We start from the raw sequence: 21,474 nt of genomic DNA, 5'->3' as shown, positions 1-21,474 counted from the left end.
GCTGCCTCCTCCTAATCCTGAGTGTGACATGATTAGTTCCCTGGAAGGAACCTGCCCATCCAGCATAGTATTGGCGTAGATGTCAAAGGCATTTTTTCAGTGACTTATGGCACCATAAGTGAGGTGATTTGTGTTACCTATAGAACAATGAGGCATTTTGGCACATTAGGAAAGATTTCCTCACTTTGTTGTGGAGCATTGGCACAGCTGCCCAGGGCAGTGGCGGAGTCACCATCCCTGGAAGTGTCCAAAAAGCATGTGGCTGTGGTGCTTGGTGTGGTTTAGTGGTGAACATGGCCATGCTGGGGGAATGGTTGGACTTGATAATCTTAAAGACCTTTTCCAACCTTCATGATTCTGTGATTCCATGACTATCCAGGAGGATTGAAATGCTGTTAGCTTCCGTAGGCACTGTCATACATGGATATTTAATGTTGTGGAGTATTTTACTTGACCCCAACCTGCCCTGACCATCAAACTAAAAGCAATTCTGAAGTCTGAGTCTCCAGTTATCATTCAGTTCCAGAAACTGTACCTCAGGAAATGAACCCAAACTCTAGCCATGACCTGTCTGATCTCTGAGAATTAATATGGAAGGTAGTGGGGTGGGAAATAGCACAGGAGCAGAGATTCCAGGAGTTCATGGAGTGTGTAAAGTAGTGTTGAAACAGTTGGGAAACTCGTGTGTTGTGTTCTTGTTCTCTCTCCAGGTGTTTGACTCAAATGTTAACAAGGACAAGCTGCTGAGGCTAAAACTGGGCTCTGGCAAGGTCATCAAGGTACATCTTCTGGCAATTAATTGTACTAATTGAAGTCTCAGATCTCTGAGTTACTGAAGATCATGTTCAGGATTCAGAGAGGCTATTCCAGTTTCATTTGATAGGAAACACTCCAACAGTGACTCCCTCAAACTTCTTACTCAGCACAATATAGCCCTGCCTCCTCTTCAGTGCCTGTTAGAAATTGTCCTGTTTGGTAAAAGGAAGGTTCCTGTTTTCAAGAACTGCCTTTGTTTTTCTGAAGTCAATCGATTCCCTTCCTCACAGGGAATTTTGAGGATTTGACTTTGTGAACAACCTTGGGTCCTTACCTGCTCATTGTGCTCAGATCTTATCTCAGCTCTGATACACCCTGGGAGGAGAGCAGGGGTGGAGACACCTGGCAGGTTTTTAGGGTGGTCTAGCACAAGACAGTGCTGCTGCTGTCAGTGGTGTCACCTGCTCAGTCTGATTATGAGGGTTTGGCTGTGTGGGAATTTTTCAGTCCAGGTGGTGTAATATTCCCTTATGTGTTTCCACAAAATCGGGTTTGAATCAGAGATACTTTTGTTCAGGTCACTTTCACCACCTGAGTCATTTGATATATGACCTGTTACAAGTTGTTCTTTATTGAAGATGTGCTATTTTTGTTTTAACCTCTATCTTATTCATGTTTCCTGGGTGTCAGAGCCATCCTGTTCAGTGCTGGCATCACTTCTACATCCCTCACCACAACTGTTTTCTTTGAGTGCTTTGTAAATCCAACCAGAGCAATTCAGATCTCGGTGATGTCAAGTCCAGTTCTTCTCTAGGGTGCTGAGAGAGGTCACCACTGTGTGGTGGAGTTGTAGAATTATCCCTAAGTTAATGTAGGAATTTATAACTGGCCATGATGATTTGTGGTAGGACAAAGGTTTAGTGCTGCACACTGAAAAGAAATAGGATGTTACAAGGATCTCTGTTTATTTTGGAATCTTCTAGAACTGGTGTGTGAAGTTGCCTTTATTGGGGTAATTAAAACAAACTAATGTCACTGATCAAACTGTTTTCTCTTCTGTTGTCCCTGAAAACCAAAGGGCTGGGAAGAAGGAATGATGGGGATGAAGAAAGGAGGGAGAAGGTACCTCATTATCCCTCCAGCCTGGGCCTATGGAGCTCAGGGTGTGACTGGTCGAGTCCCTCCAGACTCTACTCTGGTGTTTGAGGTGGAGGTCAGGAGGGTGAGTGTCTCCTGCCAAGTGTTTGTTTTACATCAGCTTTGTGGCTCTTGGGTGTCTGTGGGGTGGAAACCTGCTGTTGGCATGAGAACTGCAGCCCAGAGACTGTTATAACCCAAATACCTCAGGAAGATATGTATCTCTAATTAAAAACAAACAGAAACAGAACCCTCAACCCAGAAAATCCCTCTAGGCTGTTTGCTGAGACGTGTCTGTTGTAACTGGTTGGGATGTTTTAGTTGTCTTATTTGTCAGTCACTTGGGCAAACAAAATTCTCCAGGAGGAATGGCAGGGTGTAAGGACTCAGCCTCTCCAGCTCTGAATCAGTTGTCTGCAGCTACTTGAAGTGCCTGAGCTGACAGGGAGAGGCAGCAAATAAACAAGTTGCTGACAACTTTTACAGGAACCCTGAAAAACATCTCTTCTGCTACATTCCTTTTAAGGTGAAGCTGGTAAAGGAAAGCTCTGGCTCGGATGCACTGAGTGTTAGCTCCAGGGATTCTGCTGCACCTTCTCCAGTTCCCAGCTCAGATGGTTTCTCTGCAGACACTGGTTTGTTGCCTCCATCCACAATCCCTCCAAAGCCTGGGTAAGGAGCAGCACAACTTGGTGCTTTAAAGATAGGAATGCTCAACATCCTGTGGCACGATGCTGCACTAACACATCCTTTGGCACATGTGGGGCCTCTGTGTGCCAACTCAGTGCCCTCAGTGTGCCAGAGCAATGTTTGCTAACAGGGCTTGTAGAGGTTTTCTGCTTGAATGCTGACTTGGAGATTGAAAACAACTGAAATGGGCTCAGTGAAGGAAGTGATTCCTCTACAGCGTTCCTGAGATCTAGTGTGATTAAGCTGTGTGGGTGCTGCTGTAACAGCTGTCTGGTCTCAGCTGGCAGTGTAGAAATCAGTTTGGACCTTCTCACTCTCTATAGCTCCCTGATAGGAGCTGCAGCCAGATGGGGGTTGGTCTCTTTTCCCGGGGAGCAAGTGACAGGACCAGAGGAAACAGCCTCAAGTTGTGCCAGGTGAGATTCAGGTTGGATATTAGGAAAAACTTCACAGAAAAGGTGATCAAGTATTGGCAGAGGCTGTGCAGGGCAGTGGTGGAGTCGCCATCCCTGGAGGGGTTCAAAAAATGTGGATGTGACACTTGGAGACATGGTTTTGTGGTGAACATGGTGGTGCTGGGCTGATATTTGGGTCGTAGATGTCTTTGCCAGCCTTGGTGATTCTAAGATCTGTTTCTCAAATTAAACAGTCAGTCACTGTTTTTAGGGTGCCCAAGGAAATGCTGCTTTTGTTGCCATAAGTAGTCTGTTATTGGGCTTGGTTAAAATTGTTTGTACCAGAATGTGGTTGTTAGAGCAATCAACAAATTCATCTTTCTTTAATCAGCAGTTCCACAGCTGTGGGACTTGTCTATACTGATGTCTTGAACTTATCTACAGCTAATGCTGCAAAGAATCCTCCAAATCTTCACAATATAAGAACACAGTTTTCCTAGGGGGAGGTCTGTTTGTATTTAGAAATCCAGAATATTGGATCCTGAGTTTCCTCTTGGTTGATCTCCAGTATGAACATCTGTTTGGCTTTGCAGGGAACCAGCAGTCCGGGCCAAGTCCAACTCCATCAGTGAGCAGCTAGCAGTAAGTGTGGTTTTTCCTAACTAATGAAGCCTTGAGTAGGGAAGTTTGTTTGGTTTCACCTTGGCTTTTGGTATTGCTGAGGATAAAGTGAGCATCATGCAAGCAAGACTGGAATGTTCACCTTGCTGACAGCAGGTTAGGACCTTGGTTTTGAAGGAATTAATAGTTGGACTTGATTAGTGGTTAGGCTCAGTGTCCTTAGAGGTCTGTTCCAACCTTAATGATTCTGTGATTACTGAGGAATCTCAGTCCCAGTTCCTACTCTGACCATGTGGATGTTCACAAGCATAGTTGCCTTTTTGGATAAATAGACAAATGCTAAGTGGGTAATAATTGGGGCGTTCAGGATAAGTTTATAGAGTTACATGACAAGACTTCGTGTGTCTCAGGATAGAAGAAAGTACTACGCATCTTCCTAAATACACACATTTTATTCTTGTTGCTGTGTTTTGTGATTCTCCTCTGTAGTGCCAGCAGTGTCATCCCAAGAGGAGAGTGTTTAAATCAAACCAGATTAACAAATCCATTGTAAAGGAGTTTGTCACAGACAGTGAAACCTTGAAACAGCCAAAATTAAGTCAGAGATTTAGATGTCTAATCATAACAGATGTGTCTGTGATAGCTGAAAAGCCTGAGCTGGGAGACAAAGGGAGAGTAACTAAATGTCTGTTTTAGAACCCAGATGTAGCCAAGGCAAAGCTGATTTCTCGGATGGCCAAGATGGGACAGCCCATGCTGCCCTTCCTCGCTGGCACAACGGGCAGTCAGCTGGACTCCAGTGACTCAGAAATAGAGGTACATCACCAGCCACAGCAGTGTGGCTTTTTTAATGCTTTTCCTACAGTGGGAATTGCTTAAAGTGGAATCTGGAGCAATGGCTCTGCCCTTGTACAGGGAAAATTCGCTCTGGTTCTGTGGGAAAAGGGCCAATAATTCCACTAGGTAGTTCACTTGGGTTAATTGGATCTCAAGTGGTCTTGGGCTCAGCCTGTTTGCTTGTTCTTTAGCATTTGTTGTAACATGAATAAATGTTTTTAGGATCCAAATACCATGAGAGGAACAGCACAACCAGTTGCTTCATCTTCTGTGAGACCATCCCAGCCAGCTCATGCAGTGCTGCCCACAGTGTCCACACAAGGTGAGGTGCTGGGGAGCCCAGGGCTGGTGTGCTGACATGGCACTTGCAGGATCCAAGGGCTGTACAAACAGAAGATTCCTTTCAGGAACTGAAATAGGAACTAATAGTTTCTAATAAGGTTTGCTGAGCCACAGCTCCATAAGTGCATTGATCCATGAAGCACAGGACAAGTCCCTGGAGGATGTCTTCAAGGTCTGTGCACACTGTGCTTGAGGAAGAGCACACACCATGCATGAGCTGCTCTGGCAGTGGGTGCTGGGGTGGCCCTGGGGATTCTAGGCATGTGATTTCTAAGTGGAATGTTACAGATCCTTTCCCAGTAATGGATTTGTTCTGTTTGAAATCGGTGGGAGTCAGAGGGAAGGGCAGCATAGGGCTGGCAGCTCTGCAGTGGCCTTGTCTTCCCATGATGGAATAGTCACATCAGCTGCTGGTCAGCTGAGCAGCTTTGAGTCAGCCTGAATAACATCTTGTGTCAGTCAGGCTCAGAGCTACCTCTGTGTGACTGAAACAAGGCTGTCTAAAGGTTGCCCAGGGAGGCTGTGGCTGCCCCAACCCTGGCAGTGTTCACAGCCAGGTTGGCTAAAGCCTTGAGCAACCTGCTCTGGTGGGAGGTGTCCCTGCCCAGGGCAGGGGGTTGGGGCTGGATGATCTCTTAAGGTCCATTCCAACCTTTACCGTACTATGAAACTATACTATGAAATGTGGCTGTAAGTGAGATTTCTGTGAGAGGTTGCTCTTTTCTTGACCTTTTATCATCTGCTTGGCTGTATTTAATTTTCACAAGGCTCCAGACAGACTTGTCTTAAATTTTTGTCTATTTAGTGGTTATGAGTGGCTGAGGGGACTTTGTCCACCTGGAGAAGAGAAGAGGAGACTGAGGGGAGATCTCATCACTGTATGCAACTTCCTCCCGAGGGGCAGTGCAGGGGCAGGTCTGAGCTGTGCCCTCTGGGAACAGTGATAGGACTGGGAACAGCTGGAGCTGTGTCAGGGGAGGGTGAGGTTGGATACCAGGAAAAGGTTCTTCCCCCAGAGGTGTTTGGGCACTGAACAGCTCCCCAGGGCAGTGGTCACAGCCCCAAGGCTGACAGAGCTCCAGGAGTGTTTGGCCAGTGCTCTCAGGCACAGGGTGCAGTGTTGGGGTGTCCTGTGCAGGGACAGGAGTTGGGCTGATGATCCTTGGGGGTCCTTCCAGCTCAGGAGATTCTGTGATTCTGTGGTATTCTGGCCATTTCACAGTGGGTGAGTTAATTTATTTCTAGCTCCTTTATAACATGCTGAATTTGTTTCTCCTTTTCCAGTACCTCAAGCATCTGGTGCTGCACCTCCAGTGTCTTCTGCTGCTTTAATCCCTGCAACAATGCAGCCTCACTCAGCTCTGCCTGGAGGAGCACAGGGATTTCAGGTACCAAAATGACATCAAAGAGAATAGTGGCACTTCTGTCCTGTCTCCTAAGTCTCACTGTCTTCCACATCACTGGCAGCAAGGGCTGTCTAGCAGCATTTAAAGATGAAAATTCCAAGCTGTTTCCTGGGACTGTTTGGCATTCTCAGGTTGTTTCTGTCACATACCTTTTAGAACTTTACTAAAGGGCTAATGTTCTGTTTGCTGGTGTCTCTTAATGCTGAACTGAGGATTATCCAGGCTGTGTTTAATATCTCAATTTTTGGTGGATGCAATAAAAATCTCCATGTACTTGAGCAACCAGCAAGAAAGTTGCAATTAAGTCATGTTGCACTTCTTCAGCCCTTCCTAGGACTTGTGTTCAAGTTAGCATAACCAGAGTGAGGTGTTCACATGTTGATCTTTGATTCTCACAAATGGAGGGCAATGTGCTTAAATTTGAATGAAGAAGATATTAAGCTTATTAATTATATTTTACTTAACTAAAAATTAAGTAAAATTTATTAACTAATAGCTATTGAACTTGGCTAACCTGAACACATAACTAAGCCTTGAAACAAGAGTGACTGATATCTCCTCTTTACTGTGACTTGTGGAATTTAATTTTCCAGCTCCTTAATTCTGGTTTTTTCCTTTCCTTCCTCTGGGGCTTGAAACAATGTGAAAAACACTTAGGTGTAGGCAGAGGGGGAAATACCAACCCATGTTCTAACCTATTGAACTTGTTCTGCAAGGCATATCCAGGAATGGCATTTGCTTACCCTCAAACTGCTGCATCTGCTTCTCAGCTCCAGCCTGTGGGTCAGATGTATCCTGCCCCTTACCAAGGTAGGTTTGAAAAGTACCTTCTCAGGAGGCTGCAAAACCTGTAATAAACTGTAGTGCTGATTTAGTAGCAACTGTAGCTTACATGTACATATTCATCTTGTCTGTAATGCTGTGCTGTCTCACAGATGCTGATTTATTTTTTTTAAATGGCAAATAGAGACAGATATTTCCCAGTAAATATCCATCTTCTTCTTACCTTAAGGAATTTTGTGCAGTTTGGAAGGGCATGGAATATCTAGGTGTCATCCCAAGACTGTGTGTTACTAAAGGAATTTTAGAGCTGGTGCTGCCAGTTGTATTTGTAATAGTCAAGTTACTTTATCAGCCAGGGAAATAATTGTACAAGGAATGGAAGGTGCATGAAGAGATCTTCATTAGAAGGTATAACCTTCCTAGTCCTTTCCTCCTTGGGAAGGACTAAAGGCATTTAAATAATCACTTAGGCAATCCCTATTGGTCAAGTCTTGGGTATAGCTTAGCCTTTCTGCAGCATGTTTTTCAGTCCAGTTTCAGAAGTAAACCTTCCTTCCTATTGTTTGATTGTACCTCTTTGCACTCCTGCTGTAGTGTGTCTGGGGCTTTGCTCTTGTTGACCTGAGTGCTGTCACATGGCTCAAGAATTTCCTGTCCTCACAAACATCTTCAGGTTATTGGGAAATACCTACATTATTAGTTTTCCAAGTACTTTAGTTTTATTCCTGGGTAGAGTCACTGTCCTCATGGCAGGCTACAAACTGCTAAGCACTACTTTGGCTAGTTGTGTGTTCAGGCCCTTCCCCTTGTCACTGTGGATCAGTCTCCTTTCCCTTGCAGCAGCTGGGGATGTCACTTCCTTTCTGATGACAGAAGCTCGACAACACAACACTGAGATCAGACTGGCTGTCAGCAAAGTAGTAGATAAAATGGATCACTTGGCTGCCAAGGTATGTGTGGCTTGTTAGGGGCGTTGCTGCTCTCTGCTCCCTAGATGGAATCTGAGGAGTTGATTCTATTTAACTACCTGAATTAAGTCTGTGATGTACTGAGGGAAAATTCCAATAGGATCACACCATTGAGGGGTTAGAATGGAGCTTAGAGATCATCCAGCCTCAACCCCCTGCCCTGGGCAGGGACACCTCCCACCAGAGCAGGTTGCTCAAGGCTTTAGCCAACCTGGCTGTGAACACTGCCAGGGTTGGGGCAGCCACAGCCTCTCTAGGCAACCTGGGCCAGTGTCTCACCACTCTCACAGCAAAAACTTCTGCCTGAGATCTAGTCTAAATTTCCCTTTTTCAATTTCTCCTCATTGCCCCTTGTCCTGTCCCTGCAGTTCCTAACCCAGAGTCCCTCTGCAGCTTCCCTGGAGCCCCTTCAGCTCCTGGAAGATATCTTCTAGTATACCTTGAAGCAGTAGCAGTTCAGCTGCTGTGAAAAAGCAAAGCCTAGGCTTGGGGAAAGGTGCTGTCTCTTACTGTCTTAAATACCATATCGTTGTTTGGAGAGATAAATATAATATTTTTGGGGATATATATCCTTGTTTAGAGAGATTTCCTGCCCTGCAAGAGGTTTCACAGTGGATTCAGTAGCCTATACAGCTGAGGAGGTGGAATGGTAAAATGCCTCTTTGCTCATGTCTGACTCTTACCTACACCATAAACTCACTTGCTTACACCCTTAAATTCACTTAATTCACATCTGGCTTAAGAATGGCTTACCCTGCAGGTGGAGGAGCTGAAGAAACAAAGCTCTACTAACAGCTCACTGCTGCCTGGAATCTCCTCTGTCACCATGGAAGCCTCCATGATCATGAGCAATATCCAACGCATCATCCAGGTGAGCATTCCCAGCCTGATTTGACTCCTTCTCTAAGCAACTGGGGCCCATGGTGTTATTCCTAATGAGAACAGCCACACTGGCTGGACCCAGATGTATATCCACCCACATCTGTGTTTACATGGCCATAAGCAGTGTGGGATATACAGTGACTCCCACCCACTCCCCCCTCCAATAAAGAGCTCTTCTCCACAGGTTGTGCTTTGAGTATTTTCTGAGCCAGAGTTACTGCTATTTAACAGACATTGGCAAAAGTTCATGTAAGAGAAGTTCAGCCTCTTCCAAACCATTATGGACTTACCCCCAGGATCCTGCAGGAGAGTTTTACAGCTGATACAATGTGTTGCAAGCACCACCTACTTCTGGTTTTCACCACTTAGTCTTGTGTTTTATAAGGTTGTCGCCTAAAAAAATCTACAGTCTTTGGGTTTGTGGGTGACAAAGTCAAGCTGACACAATATTCCCTAGAATGTGCTTTGGCAGCCACTGCCCTGTGCCAGGATTCCTGCTCAGTGCAGCACAGAGCCTGCCCAGGATGGTACCACAGAGGGTGCTGAGCTTCCCCATGGCCCTGCATCTGTGCAGAACAAAGGTTTAGCAACTGCTGCAAGGAAATGTAGGATGAGTATTGATGCTGGGCTGTGCTTTAGGAGAATGAGAGGCTGAAGCAGGAGATTTTTGAGAAGAGCAGTCGGATTGAGGAGCAGAATGAGAAGATCAGTGAGTTGATCGAGCGCAATCAGAGGTAAGAGGTGGGAGGGTGCACCTCGCTGCATTTGCTGACTTCCTAGCTTGGTTAGACATAACTGAGGGGTCTTCTTCAGGATCAAGCCATCTTCTGATAGTTTTAATCTTTTTCCAAGGTGTTAGAAGTGTGGGGATTCCCTCCCACCTCTCTTCAGCTGAAAACCAAAACTCTCTCTCCAAAACTGTAGCTTACAGTAAACATGAATGTGTAAAAGGAGGAAACCCCTCATGCTGTCTTGGAGCACACCTGTCCTGCTTCTGGGAGTACCTTTTGCTAGCTTTGTAGTAAGGTGGAAGAAACTGTAGGGGTTGTGATGGCCCTGGGTGAGTTCAGTCAATATCAAGTTATCAAAACTCTTAACTGTGTGATAAGAACATTAAATGCTTCCAGAGAGGTAAAGCACATACTTAAACTGATACCATCTCTGCCAAGCATACCTATTCCACCCCTTGGAGATCAGATTAATGCAGGGCATCGTGCAAAATTGACTAGGAGAAGTTTGTTTCCATGAAGGAAATGGAGCTAACTTCTGTGCTTTGAAATATCACTTTTCTGTCTGAGGTTTTTGCTCCAGGTCATGTATTTACATAACTGCTCATGGAGTCTCTCCTGTTCACAGGTATGTTGAGCAAAGCAACTTGCTGATGGAGCAGAGGAACCATTCACTGCAGGCAACAAATGAGAACACACAGGCAAGAGTGTTGCATGCAGAGCAGGAGAAGGTAATGGTGGCATGAGCAGAGCTGGGAAAGGGTTGGTTGTTGCACTGAATCATGCTGCAGCCTTGTTAGACAAGGCTTAAGGCAGTTCTCTAGACAACTGCAGGTCTGAACTGTGTTATGGAAGCTGTTTTGAGGGGAAAATTAAACATTTTGATGGCTTTCATGTTAAAAGCATCAGAGGATGTAACTGTGGATCTTTATTCTGTCACAATTTGATTGTTATCTTGCAGGCAAAGTGATTTGTTGTGAACTGTGTAGATGTGTGGCCAGTATGGTGAGGAGTTGTGTATAACAGGGCTTTTGGGTTGAAAATACTTGAGTTATTTAGTTGCACTGACAGCTCTGAAAAGTTTTGTTCCTTCTATTTAACTGTTTAATTATTCATTCTAAATAGAGTGAATGCAGCTATAAGAAAAATTATTCCCTATTAGAGTTTCTTCATTGCACTTTTGAGCTCTTTTTAATGCTAATCTAAAGCTGTTTGTTTCTACACATTGTGCCTTTGTGAAAGGAGCTATTGGGAAACAGCTTTTAAACCAGTTAAATGCACTTCTGCATGGCTGCACATGCTGACCCATCCCCTGAGGGCAGCCTAGCCCAGGTGTGCTGGCTCTGGGCTCTGTCCCTGCATGGTGTCTGCTCTGCTTCCCCAAGCACTGGCTGCTTAAACTCCACCAAGTTCAGCCTTGCCCTGTGCTCCCCTGCTGAGCTGTGGATCTCCAGTTCAAATGTGAGGTGACAAATGCTTGTTCTGCATGAGAACCAGAACTTGGTGCACCTGAAAGTGGCAAAGTGCAGCTTTCCAAAGGCTGGTGAGGAACAGAGCGGTGTGTGATGGGTGTGAGCAGGCAGGGAAGTGGGGCTGTGGGTTTCCACTGAAAGCTCAGGTTGCATAGCCATAATATGTAGGGAGGGGGAGAGATTCTAACCAGGAATAAGTCAGATTGAAATGTCTTTGTCACTGAGCACAGCATGCAGCTTGCACCCTAAGTGACTTGGGGAGGAATTCTCTTTTGAAAGTATGAGATGATCAGGAATCTTTTGGGCCTCATCATCAAGGATCCCACTTGATGCAACCTAGGTGATAGTATTACACAACAGACCTCAGGCAAGACCAGCAAAACCATGACATGTACTGGGAGAAGCTTTCCCTTGGTTCTGTGACTGGAAGTATGAGGTCTGGTATTCCTTCCTCTTCTGTTTAGCCTCCCCCAGCTTGCTCTGTGACTGCAGTCACTGAGATCCCTGGGGACAGACAGAATCATGGGAGAGAACTTAAAGCTATTTTACCTATCCTTTCCTCACAAATAGGCACTCACCATTTGTTTGGTGGTCCAGGCCCTACAGTTGTGCCAGGATCACCAGGAAGAGGTGTTTGGAGCTTACTGCTTTTGGGTTATAGATCTTTGGCCCTGGCAGGGCACAGCAGTAGGTGCAGGCTTTGTGTCCCAGAAGGCTAACACTCCATCTCTGACAGGTCACATGCAGGACTTCTCCTACCTCTGTGGTGTGTAGCATACCTGTAAGGATACCTTTAGCATCTTTCTTTTTCCACCAGGCTTCACTACACTTGTCTGTCTAAGCTTTTACAGTTCTTGGAGTAATGTAAAGGCTTCTCTGGCATGCCTTAGGCTCCTGTTATGAAGCATTTTGCTTTTCTGCTGATGAATGCCTCTGCCTTTCAAGTTGTGTTCTTAACTCTTCCTCTTTCCTGTCACTGCTTTCTCTTCCTAGCACATGCTGCCAGTGGATCGGGGCTGGGACCAGGTGAGGCAGTGTCTGCTGACTGTGGAGGTGACACACAACTGTGCCACAGGGAATGCCAGCCCAGCTAGAAACTGATTGGCATTGAAAGAATTGTCTCAGACCTTGAAGGAGCACAGATCTTCCCCCTGGAAAAGGGCTTTAGAACTGGCAGTGTAGCCCCATGGCCTCCTGTTCCTTGGGGAGCCCTTTCCAAGAGCTCTGTCACATTGCTGCTCATTCCACCTCCCCGTGGGAGAAACAGGGCATGGTCATATCACTGTCAGAGCAGGTCACACAGGATTCATGGTGCCTGAGAGCTGGAGGCTGAGCTGGTGTGGGCATGAAGCATTCACTGCAGAAACTTCTGTCTAGCAACACTTCCATAGGATTTCCTATTTTTGTTGTCTTTATTTGCCATTGAAGACAGAGATAAGTGTTAAACTAACCTTTAGATGTGTTGTAGCTATGCCATGGGGTTTGGGTTTGGTTTAGCATGCCAGGAGTTAATATCCTGAGCTGTAGAGACACATTGGTGGAGACATAAGAGGAAGGCAGGTGTGGTTATAGCCAGGCTCTGTGGTATCCCAGCCCTCAGGGTCAGCAACATTCATCCTCACCATAGCTGGAACAGTTTTGCTCACAGCTCTTCTCTGCCAGGTAGAGATGATCCTAGTCTGAAGTCCTAGGGGGATGAATCAGAGCAAATCCAGTTCTCCTGAACTTAGCAGTTCCAAGAACATGAAAGCCTGTTGGGAATCTCGATGTAGGCATAAGTGTGGAAGCTGTTTAGGTATTCCCTGTGCAAGTTCTGTCTTTGCAGAGCATCCTCTGAATTTTGTGTGTCATGCAACAAGATTGGGAATGTGACTTTGTGTCTTTGTCTTGATGCCTTGAGCCTCCCCTAACGTTGTCTGTGAGTTGTCCAGCAAGCTGTACTAGTGCCTGGTTTTCATGTGAATCACTGACTCAGCAGTGCTAAATCTAAACAGCTCAACAAATGACCGAGGACTGTGCTCTGAAATGCTGCCCCTGCCCCCGTGGGCAGTTCAAGGGGGCTCTGTGCTGTGTGCTCTGAGGGGAAGGTGCTCCTGTGGCTGGGACAGACCTGTGTTTTATGTGCCTCTTCAGTGGTTTGTAAGCTCAGGGAAGATAATTAGATGTTGAAGCCCAGGCTTTTACTTGACTAGCTATTGCCATAGCCTAAGAACTCTGAGCAGAGGCACCAGGCACAGCATTAGGCTTAAAAACACATTTAAGCTTTTCAGGAAACCTCACTGAGTTGAACTGATGTGGTGATGAGGCTGATGGTGGCCTCATGCAACTTTCTAGTCAGTCTGAACAGGTTACAGCCAGTAACACACAGTAACGTGGCAAAAACCTCTTCCATTTGGAGCTGTCTTCCCTGATAAGGTCTCCAGCACCTTATCAGCTCTTCCAGGGAGAACAGTCCTGGTGCCTCCTCAACATATCCTTTTTTTCCTTTCCCCTGCTCCATTTTGTGCTCCAGGCCAAGGTTGCAGAGGAGTTAGCAGCTGCCACAGCCCAGGTGTCCCAGCTGCAACTGGAGCTCACTGCCCACCAGAAGAAGGAGATGGAGCTGAGGAAGCAGCTGTCTGCAGCTGTGCAGGACGCAGAGCGGCACGAGGCACAGCTCAACAAGCTGCAGGCACAGGTAGCAGGTGAGGCTGCTTGGGCATGGGCCAGGAGAGCTCCTTTGTCTCTTTCCCAAGTTAGTTTTTGCCTCTCTTCTGGGGTATCTATTCTTACTTTCCCCAGGAGCAGTCACAGGGTGTGGAAGAAGGATATGGATGCACTGAAATATCAGCAGGTTATGTTACCACTAAAGGAAAGTGGCCAAATCAATGAACAAATCATCCTGTCACAGGGATGCCTTGTAGAATAATTTCTTGGCATTTCTGTCCAACATCTTGTAGAGGAACCTGAGATGTTCCAGTGAGGGAAAAGTTAAGATAAAAGCTGAGGTGTTTGTTGTCCTGTGCTGGCACTGGTGAGGCACCTCCAATCTTGGGGTTGGTTCTGGATTCTCACTGCAAGAAAGACATCGAGGTGGAGCATATCCAGAGAAGGGAGCAGAGCTGGGGAAGGGGCTGGAGCACAAGGAGTGGCTGAGGGAGCTGGAGGGGCTCAGCCTGGAGAAGAGGAGGGTCAGGGGGGACCTTTTTCTCTCTACAACTCCCTGACAGGAGGTGCAGCCAGGTGGGGATTGGTCTCTGCTCCCAAGGAAAAGTGACAGGACGAGAGGAAACAGCCTCAAGTTATACCCGGGGAGGTTTAGATTGGATATTAGGAAAAAAATTCTTCATGGAAAGGGTTGTCCAGCCCTGGCACAGCTGCCCAGGGCAGTGACGGAGTCACTATCCCTGGAAGTGCTCAGAAAACATGTGGATATGGTTTAGTGGTGACCATGATGGTAGTGCAGATGGTTGGACTTGATGATCTTGAAGGTCTTTTCCAACCTTAACCATTCCATGAGCCAATGACAAGCTTTGCCACCTCACAGAAGTTTTTGCTGAATTCTGGTCCCCACTGCAGGCACAAGCTGAGTTGTTGATTTCATTGTGCAAGAGTCACCAACCCCCTAAATGTGCTCACCCAAAATGCTTTAGTAGCACTGAAAGCCACAGTGAAGTGTTTTTGCAGAGCTCCAAGAGGCTTCTGAGGACACCCAGAGCAGGTTCAAAGCTGAGAAGCAAAGCCGCAAACAGCTGGACATGAAGATCACAGCGTTGGAAGAAGAGCTAACAGACCTGAAAGTGGAGAAGGAGACTCTGGAAAAGGTATGTGCAATGCCAGCAGCAGAGAGGTGCAGCTTTTAATGCTTTGCTGAGATTGAACCTAATGTTATTCCTTGTAAATATGCAATTTAAGTAAATCTCGGGTCATCTCAGAATATGTCAGGGTGGAAGGGACCACAGTGGGTCATCTGGTCCAATGTCCCTGCTCAAGCAGGGCCATGCTAGAGCCATCTGCAGGCAAGGATCTCTGTGCTGGTGGAGCCTTTGTGCTTGTGTGGGGTTTGTTTATTTATTTAATGTTTTAACCATTTTAATGTGTTAACCCTCCTACCTCTAAGGCAATCTCAGCTTGATTTCAAGTGACACTTCCTCGCTCAAAGAAGCTCTTTCTGCCTGAGGAAGAGAAGCTCCTTAGGTGCAGTCTGGCCTATTCTATGTCCTGTTCTGTATTGCAGAACCTTGCCGAGAGGAAGAAGAAATCCCTCTCAGAGAGAGCTCAGGCAGAGGAGGAGATGGAAGAGATACGCAGGTCATACCAGCAGGAACTGGACAAGCTCCGGCAGCTGCTGAAGAAGGCCAGAACTTCAACAGACCAGGCAGCAGCAGAGCAGGTGAGGAGTCAGGGCAGCTTCTGCTCCAAGTCTGGAAGGCTTGTAGGAACCTACAGGTAGGAAATAGTGTGCAAAATGCTCAGGTAGTGGAAGAACGAAAGCATTACCTGCTTGGGGTTTGGGGTTAGTGTCAAACTGAGGAAAGGAGAGGTCCCACATTGAGTCTGTACTAGAGGAAAGAGTATAGGACTGCTGAGGGGTGAAAGACTGCTTAGAAACGTGCCAGCAGGTCTGAAATCTGAGCCAGACCTGAATAGCCTGAGGGGTTGTGGCTGGATGTGAACTGGGAGGTGTGGACAGGAGCTGGTGGCAGCTGCAGGGCCACCCTGCGCATGAGTGTCTCAGCCTCAGGCAGGAGATGTCCAGCCCTGAGCTTTCACCCTCTGTGCAAATACAGATTGTGTGTGTATGTGCTTCTAACAATCTCTCTTCCATGCTGGGCAGCTGTCCCTCATCCAGGCAGAGCTGGAATCCCAGTGGGAAGCCAAGTGTGAGCGTGCACTGGCCTCAGCCAAGGAGCAGCATGGCCGACAGTACCAGGAGGTGTGTGAGCAGAGAGACTCCCTGCAGCAGCAGGTGTCCCAGCTGGAGGAGAAGGTAAAGGACTGCTCTCCATTGCTGAAATGGAATGTTAAATAACCAGTAGTCCTCTCCCATCTAATTGTGGCTTGGCTGTTTAATTCCTTGATGTTGTGGAGCTTGGTCTCAGCCATGGTTGAGTCGCTGAGCTCGTGAAAGAGAGAAAGCTAAGGTGCTAACAGGCTTGAGCTAAAGCAACAGCCAAAATCTTCTCTGCTTATCTGTACTGTTAGAGTGGCTGGTTTTGAGCAGAAACTTGTGAGGTGGGTGACACTGCAAGGGCTGTGACTGATGGCTGTAACTGTTCTTGTGTTTCAGCTTACAGCTCTAAAACACTCGAAAAAAGCAGAGGAGCAAAAATTGTCTGAGATTCAGCAACGTTTGGAGGAACTGGAGGCTATCCAAGAGAAGGTAAATGGAGTAACACAGCAGCTGGATAGGAACTGAGTGCAGGGATCATGAGCTTCAGGTCACTTGTGTCCAGAATAATAAGGATGTGAGTTCCAGGACAAAGAAGGGATAATCTCACATGGCTTGCAGCAAACTAGAACAGGTCCAGTGATGAACCTCAGCCCTTGTTTCACAGAATGACAGAGTCAATCATGTTGGAAAAAGACCCCTGAGATCATGACCTAACACCACCATGGCAACTGGACCATGGCACTGAGTGCCACCTCCAGTCCCTCTTTAAACTCCTCCAGGGATGGTGACTCCACCACCTCCCTGGGCAGCACATTCCAGGGTCTGATCAATTCACTAGGATCTCAGTAATGCTGCACCCATTCTTGGTGTTACTGGAGGAGCTGATGACACAGTTGTGGGTTTCCAAGGGTCTGGTAGGGTTGGGTGTCCTTGTTTTGGTGCTTTTACTTTCAGTCAACTTTGTGACTCTATCAAACCCTTCTTAAACCTTTTTTACTTTCAGTCAACTTTGTGACTCTCTATCAAACCCTTCTTAAACCTCCACTCAGCAATTTGTGCCTCACTAAAACCCTCCCAGATCCCCCATCCCTGGTGAGGCTCTTGTGGAGGTCTGTTGGAGCTGCTCTGACTGTGGCTCTCCCTTTGGCAGTACTCAGCCTTGCAGGCTGATGTTGTGGTGCTGAAGACTCGCTATGAAGAGCAGATCCAGGACCTGCAGAGGGATCAGGATGGATCTGCACCTGCAGACTTCACAGAAGAAGTGAGTTGGACTATCCAATGCCTTTCCTTACTAAGCAGCTCTATCTCCACTGACAGACTTCACAGAAGAAGTGAGTTGGACTATTCAATGCCTTTCCTTACTAAGCAGATCTATCTCCCTTGACTTTTTTTCACTTTGGGCAGAGATAAGCAGGAAACCCAGTATTTTTTCCACAGAGCACTGTGCTTGTAGCAGCAGATCGAGAGAGGAAGAAAGAATGGGATCTTATAAAATCATGGAATGGTTTGAGTTGGAAGGGCCCTTAAAGCTCATCCAGGGACACCTCCCACCAGCCCAGGTTGCTCCAAGCCCTGTCCAGCCTGGCCTGGAACACTCCCAGGGATGGAGCAGCCCCAACTTCTCTAGACAACCTGTGCCAGTGCCTCAGCACCCTCACAGCCAAGAATTCCCTCCCAATACCAAACCTAAATCTGTTCTCAGTCAGTTTAAAGCCATTCCCCCTTATCCTGTCACTCAAGGCCCTTGTGAATAGTCTCCATCTCTCCACTGCCTACTTTATTTGATTTTTTTTTTTAAGGCCCTTGTGAATAGTCTCCATCTCTCTGCTGCCCACTTTACTTGATTTTTTTTTTTTTTTTTTTAAACTGAAGCTTTTGAGGATAAGATTTAAAAACTGAAGTAAGAAGTGCATGCCAGTCTGCCTTGGGCTTATGCAACCTGCCTTGGATGGGAGGGTGGGTTTGCTGTAAGTACAACAGTTCAGAATTAAGGTGGCCTCATGTATTCAGCTTTGTTTTGGGGATTTATAGCTTGAAAAGTGGATTCTCTAAAAAATCCTATGTGTGCTTGGTTTTATTATTCCCCTATCCTGATATTGACTCCAGTGCTCCACATAACAATGAACTGTATCTTTGTCTCCTGTCTTGCACTTCTCTAGGTGAAGAAGATAATGAACAGTGTGTTTCAGTCTCTTCGGGGTGAATTTGAGCTGGATGAGAATTACAGTGGGAGGACAGTCCTGGGGGTGGTCATGAACACTATCAAGGTACAGCAGTGACAAGAGACATGAGGTGATGGGTCTGACAGAATAGGCCTGAAAGGCACAAATCTGTGTTGTGAGTCTGAAACAACTGAAGCAGAATTTGTTGTGGGTGGCAAAGCAGTCCAGAAGTAGGAGATAGGTTATACCCCAAAACAAACCATCACAGATCCATCTGTGTTCTCTATCCCATTGTTTTCAGACTGTGACACTGCAGCTACTCCAGAGGCAGCAGGAGAAAGCAGATGGTGACAGTAAAAAGGAGGAATCTGGAACAGGAGCAGTGAGACAGGAAGGATCACCTGGAGCAAAGACTGCCCACGAAGAGCCCATGCAGCACAGCCCAGCACAGGGTGTTGCATTCCCAGCTGATCCTGGGGTAGCAGCCCCAGGCTCCATGGTGTCTGAGCAGGAAGACGAGGCTGCTCCTCACTCTGCCAGGCCTGGAACTCCTCAGAAGGAGCAGACACAGAGCACTGGGGTGGCAGAAGAGGAGAAGGTCCAGAAAGAACATCTCTCTTCCACAGCTGAATCGTGCCTGGATCCTGAGAAGGGGCCTGTGCTTGAAGATCAGCCTGTTCCTGAGGTGGAGCAAAACCAGGAGAATGATCCCATTGGCAAAGCTAAGCCAGAACACAGTCCCTCTGGAGTATCTTTGCAGGCAGAAGTTGCAGAACTTTCTGTTCCAGAAGCCAAGCCAGGGGAAGAGCACATGGCAGAAAATCCAGCTGTGGAGCAGAAGGCAGAAGAGGCTGTGGGAGATTTAGAGCCTCCTCCCTTGAATGGGGAGGACACAGAGTCATGGGATGCAGCTGGCTCTGAGCAGGAGCCTCCCTCAGTGCCCAGCACAGCACAGCTGGGCTCAGCTGTCAGCAGAGAAGCCCCAGGACTGCAGGAATTGGGCTCCAGCCCCAGGCAAAAAGATTCCAGGTAAGATGTGATGCCTGGATCAGCTGGGGCTGGTACAGGTGTGTCCCTGCTGCAGGGCAGCACAGGTGGGGAAGCTGCAGCACCCTCATGGTTCTGGCACTGGGTGACATGAGCCAGGAGCTGGCACAGACCAGGCTGCCCAGGGCAAATCCTCTGGGAACAGCTGCAGAGGAGCTTGGGTGTGGTGGAGGCATCTCCAGGGATGATGGCACCATCCATTCCAATTGGAGCACAGAGGAGAGTGTACAGTTCCTGTACTGTCTGGTACTGGTGGCTGACAGGTCCCAGTGTCATCCTGCACTGCCTTTGTCAAAGCTTTTCAGCATTCTATGTCAGAACCCAACTCCCATCCTCTGTTCATTCTTTGTCTCTTTGTAGCCTCTTTGAGGATGAGAACTTTTTTGAAACAGCATCTCTGAAACCACTGAAGCCTCGAGTTCCCTCTGAGGAGGAGGATGAGGAGGAAGTGGTATGTATTTGTGTCTTTCCACCCCTGATCCAGGCATTAATCTGGAGCTTGTCTGTAAAATCCTCCCCATGGCAGTGGGGCACTGGCTGGTGCTGGGTGTGCTCAGAGCTTCCCAAACATTCCCTGTGGAACTCAGGAGTGTTTTGGGGTGGTGAGAGGAGCTCCCTTGGCTGAGGGAGTGATGACAGTCCTGCTGGCATGAAGTCAGTGAGACTTGCCAGGTTAATTGAAGGATTTTAGTGTCTGGCCCCTCTCTGATCCCTTTTAGCCTGTAAGCAGCTCCTGGAATCGTGGAATCATAGTATTGGTTGAAAAAGACCTTCAAGATCACAAAGTCCAACCATCAATGTAGCACCAGTGCCATGTTCGCCACTGATCATGTCCTCAAGTGAACACCCCCAGGGATGGCGACTCCACCACTGCCCTGGGTGCCTTTCTAATGCCTGCCTACCCTTTCCATGAAGCAATTTTCCCTAATATCCAACCTAAACCTAATCTAAATACTAAGATATTGTGGAAGAAATTACCACAGTTTCTTTCTTTATGAGGCTTCTAGTTCCAGTCTCCTGAAAGCTGTTGGAGATTTCAGAGCACTTTGGCTATGTCATGAAATCCCAGGAAGCTGTTGAGACTCAGCAGTTTCCCTGTGGTTTGACTTTCCAGAGCATGAAGGGTCGTCCTCCTCCAGCTCCACTCTTTGGGGATGATGACGATGATGATGATCTGGACTGGCTGGGATGAAGATTTGGCTGTGAGCCCTCTCCTCTGGGCATGGCCTCTTTCTGTGCACTGAGCACCTGGCAAGCTGCATCCATGGGACAGCTGGGAATGACCAGGGACTTCCCAGAGTCTGGTCCTGCAGACTGAGGGGGGCTGAGAGCAGGAGGCTTTTTGCACTCGTGGACACTCAGCCCTCTTGCTCTGACCTGCCAAACACAGAGAGCTTGGGCTGAGTGCAGGAACCAGCCAGTCCCATGGCATGTCCTCCCCCTTGTCCTCCTCCCCTGAGCCCTGGATTCATTAACCTCAGACTTTATGCAAACAGGAACTTTGTGAAGAGCTGTGGCAGAGAGAGGCTGGCAGGACCCTGCAGTGGCCACAACTTGGTAAAAAAACCAGACTAAATCTCATTTTCTGCCCCGGTGAAGGTCTCCTTGGAGTATTTCTTAGTCCCAGGGTCCCTGCACCTTCTCACCACTGTATGAGCCATATGCTGTTGGACATTCCACCAGGAGACTCCAGACAGGTGTTTCTTGTGAGCCACTGGCTCTACACAAGCAGCTGGGGGAACTCTAAGGGCTGAGGTGTTCCAGGTGGGCACTGAGTCAGAGCTGTGGCACAGGTGGTGCTGGACCTGCAGTGCCAAGGCCCTGTGAGATGCTGAACCAAGCACAGATGTAGCATCTGGTGATGGCTGTAAGGAGCCAAATCCCTGGCTGTGTGTCCTGGAGGACCCCAGGGCTCCCAGAGACTCACAGACACCTCCTCTTCCTGGGCAGAGATGAGGTGTGGCTTTGTGGGCTGTGCTTCCCTGGCTGGAGAGGCCCTGCAGGCAGCTCAGTCCTTCTGTGCCTTTTGCTCTGTTGCTGTTTCAGCTGTGATCATCGTAGCACGAGTTAAACCATCATGAGAGTAGGACACAAGCTGTAACGAGCCTCCCCAGGGAGAGGGTTTGGGATGTAGCCCTGCAGTCTGATGGGCCCAAGAGGGGAAGGCAGTGAGGACACAGCTGGGCAGCACCCTGGGGCTCTCACAGCACTCATTGGCACTAACAGACTTCAAACTTAGCAGCCCTTTTCCTTTCAGACAAATAACCTTCACTTAATAAAATGAAAAAGCTTAAACTAATTCTAGTGTAGTTTCTACACCTGCCTGTAATTCTGACTGGAATGAGATGTGTCCTCCCAGAGGTGATTCCTGGTAG

General features: G+C 47.5%; 1 protein-coding gene across 1 annotated transcript in view; it reads left to right on the top strand.

Annotated features, from left to right (window-relative positions):
• FKBP15 (FK506 binding protein 15, 133kDa) overlaps positions 1 to 20,291 on the top strand; it is a gene marked incomplete at its 5' end in the record, with an annotated part of 25,137 nt that extends 4,846 nt beyond the window's left edge. The window contains 22 exons of the mRNA XM_009079862.1: positions 696 to 779; positions 1,835 to 1,978; positions 2,420 to 2,565; positions 3,572 to 3,620; positions 4,296 to 4,415; positions 4,659 to 4,758; positions 6,063 to 6,166; positions 6,901 to 6,994; positions 7,808 to 7,917; positions 8,696 to 8,806; positions 9,457 to 9,551; positions 10,174 to 10,276; positions 13,530 to 13,701; positions 14,684 to 14,820; positions 15,234 to 15,389; positions 15,834 to 15,986; positions 16,287 to 16,379; positions 17,041 to 17,151; positions 18,050 to 18,157; positions 18,354 to 19,081; positions 19,460 to 19,550; positions 20,214 to 20,291. Coding sequence (XP_009078110.1) covers positions 696 to 779; positions 1,835 to 1,978; positions 2,420 to 2,565; positions 3,572 to 3,620; positions 4,296 to 4,415; positions 4,659 to 4,758; positions 6,063 to 6,166; positions 6,901 to 6,994; positions 7,808 to 7,917; positions 8,696 to 8,806; positions 9,457 to 9,551; positions 10,174 to 10,276; positions 13,530 to 13,701; positions 14,684 to 14,820; positions 15,234 to 15,389; positions 15,834 to 15,986; positions 16,287 to 16,379; positions 17,041 to 17,151; positions 18,050 to 18,157; positions 18,354 to 19,081; positions 19,460 to 19,550; positions 20,214 to 20,291 — 3,087 coding nt within the window. The remainder of the gene's footprint in view (positions 1 to 695; positions 780 to 1,834; positions 1,979 to 2,419; positions 2,566 to 3,571; positions 3,621 to 4,295; positions 4,416 to 4,658; positions 4,759 to 6,062; positions 6,167 to 6,900; positions 6,995 to 7,807; positions 7,918 to 8,695; positions 8,807 to 9,456; positions 9,552 to 10,173; positions 10,277 to 13,529; positions 13,702 to 14,683; positions 14,821 to 15,233; positions 15,390 to 15,833; positions 15,987 to 16,286; positions 16,380 to 17,040; positions 17,152 to 18,049; positions 18,158 to 18,353; positions 19,082 to 19,459; positions 19,551 to 20,213) is intronic.
• Positions 20,292 to 21,474: the final 1,183 nt, after the last annotated feature.

Source organism: Acanthisitta chloris, unplaced genomic scaffold, assembly GCF_000695815.1.
Source record: "Acanthisitta chloris isolate BGI_N310 unplaced genomic scaffold, ASM69581v1 scaffold19078, whole genome shotgun sequence".
NCBI classification, from domain to species: Eukaryota; Metazoa; Chordata; class Aves; order Passeriformes; family Acanthisittidae; genus Acanthisitta; species Acanthisitta chloris.
Note: the sequence above shows the minus strand (reverse complement) of the source record. Positions and strands in the feature narration are given on the sequence as shown.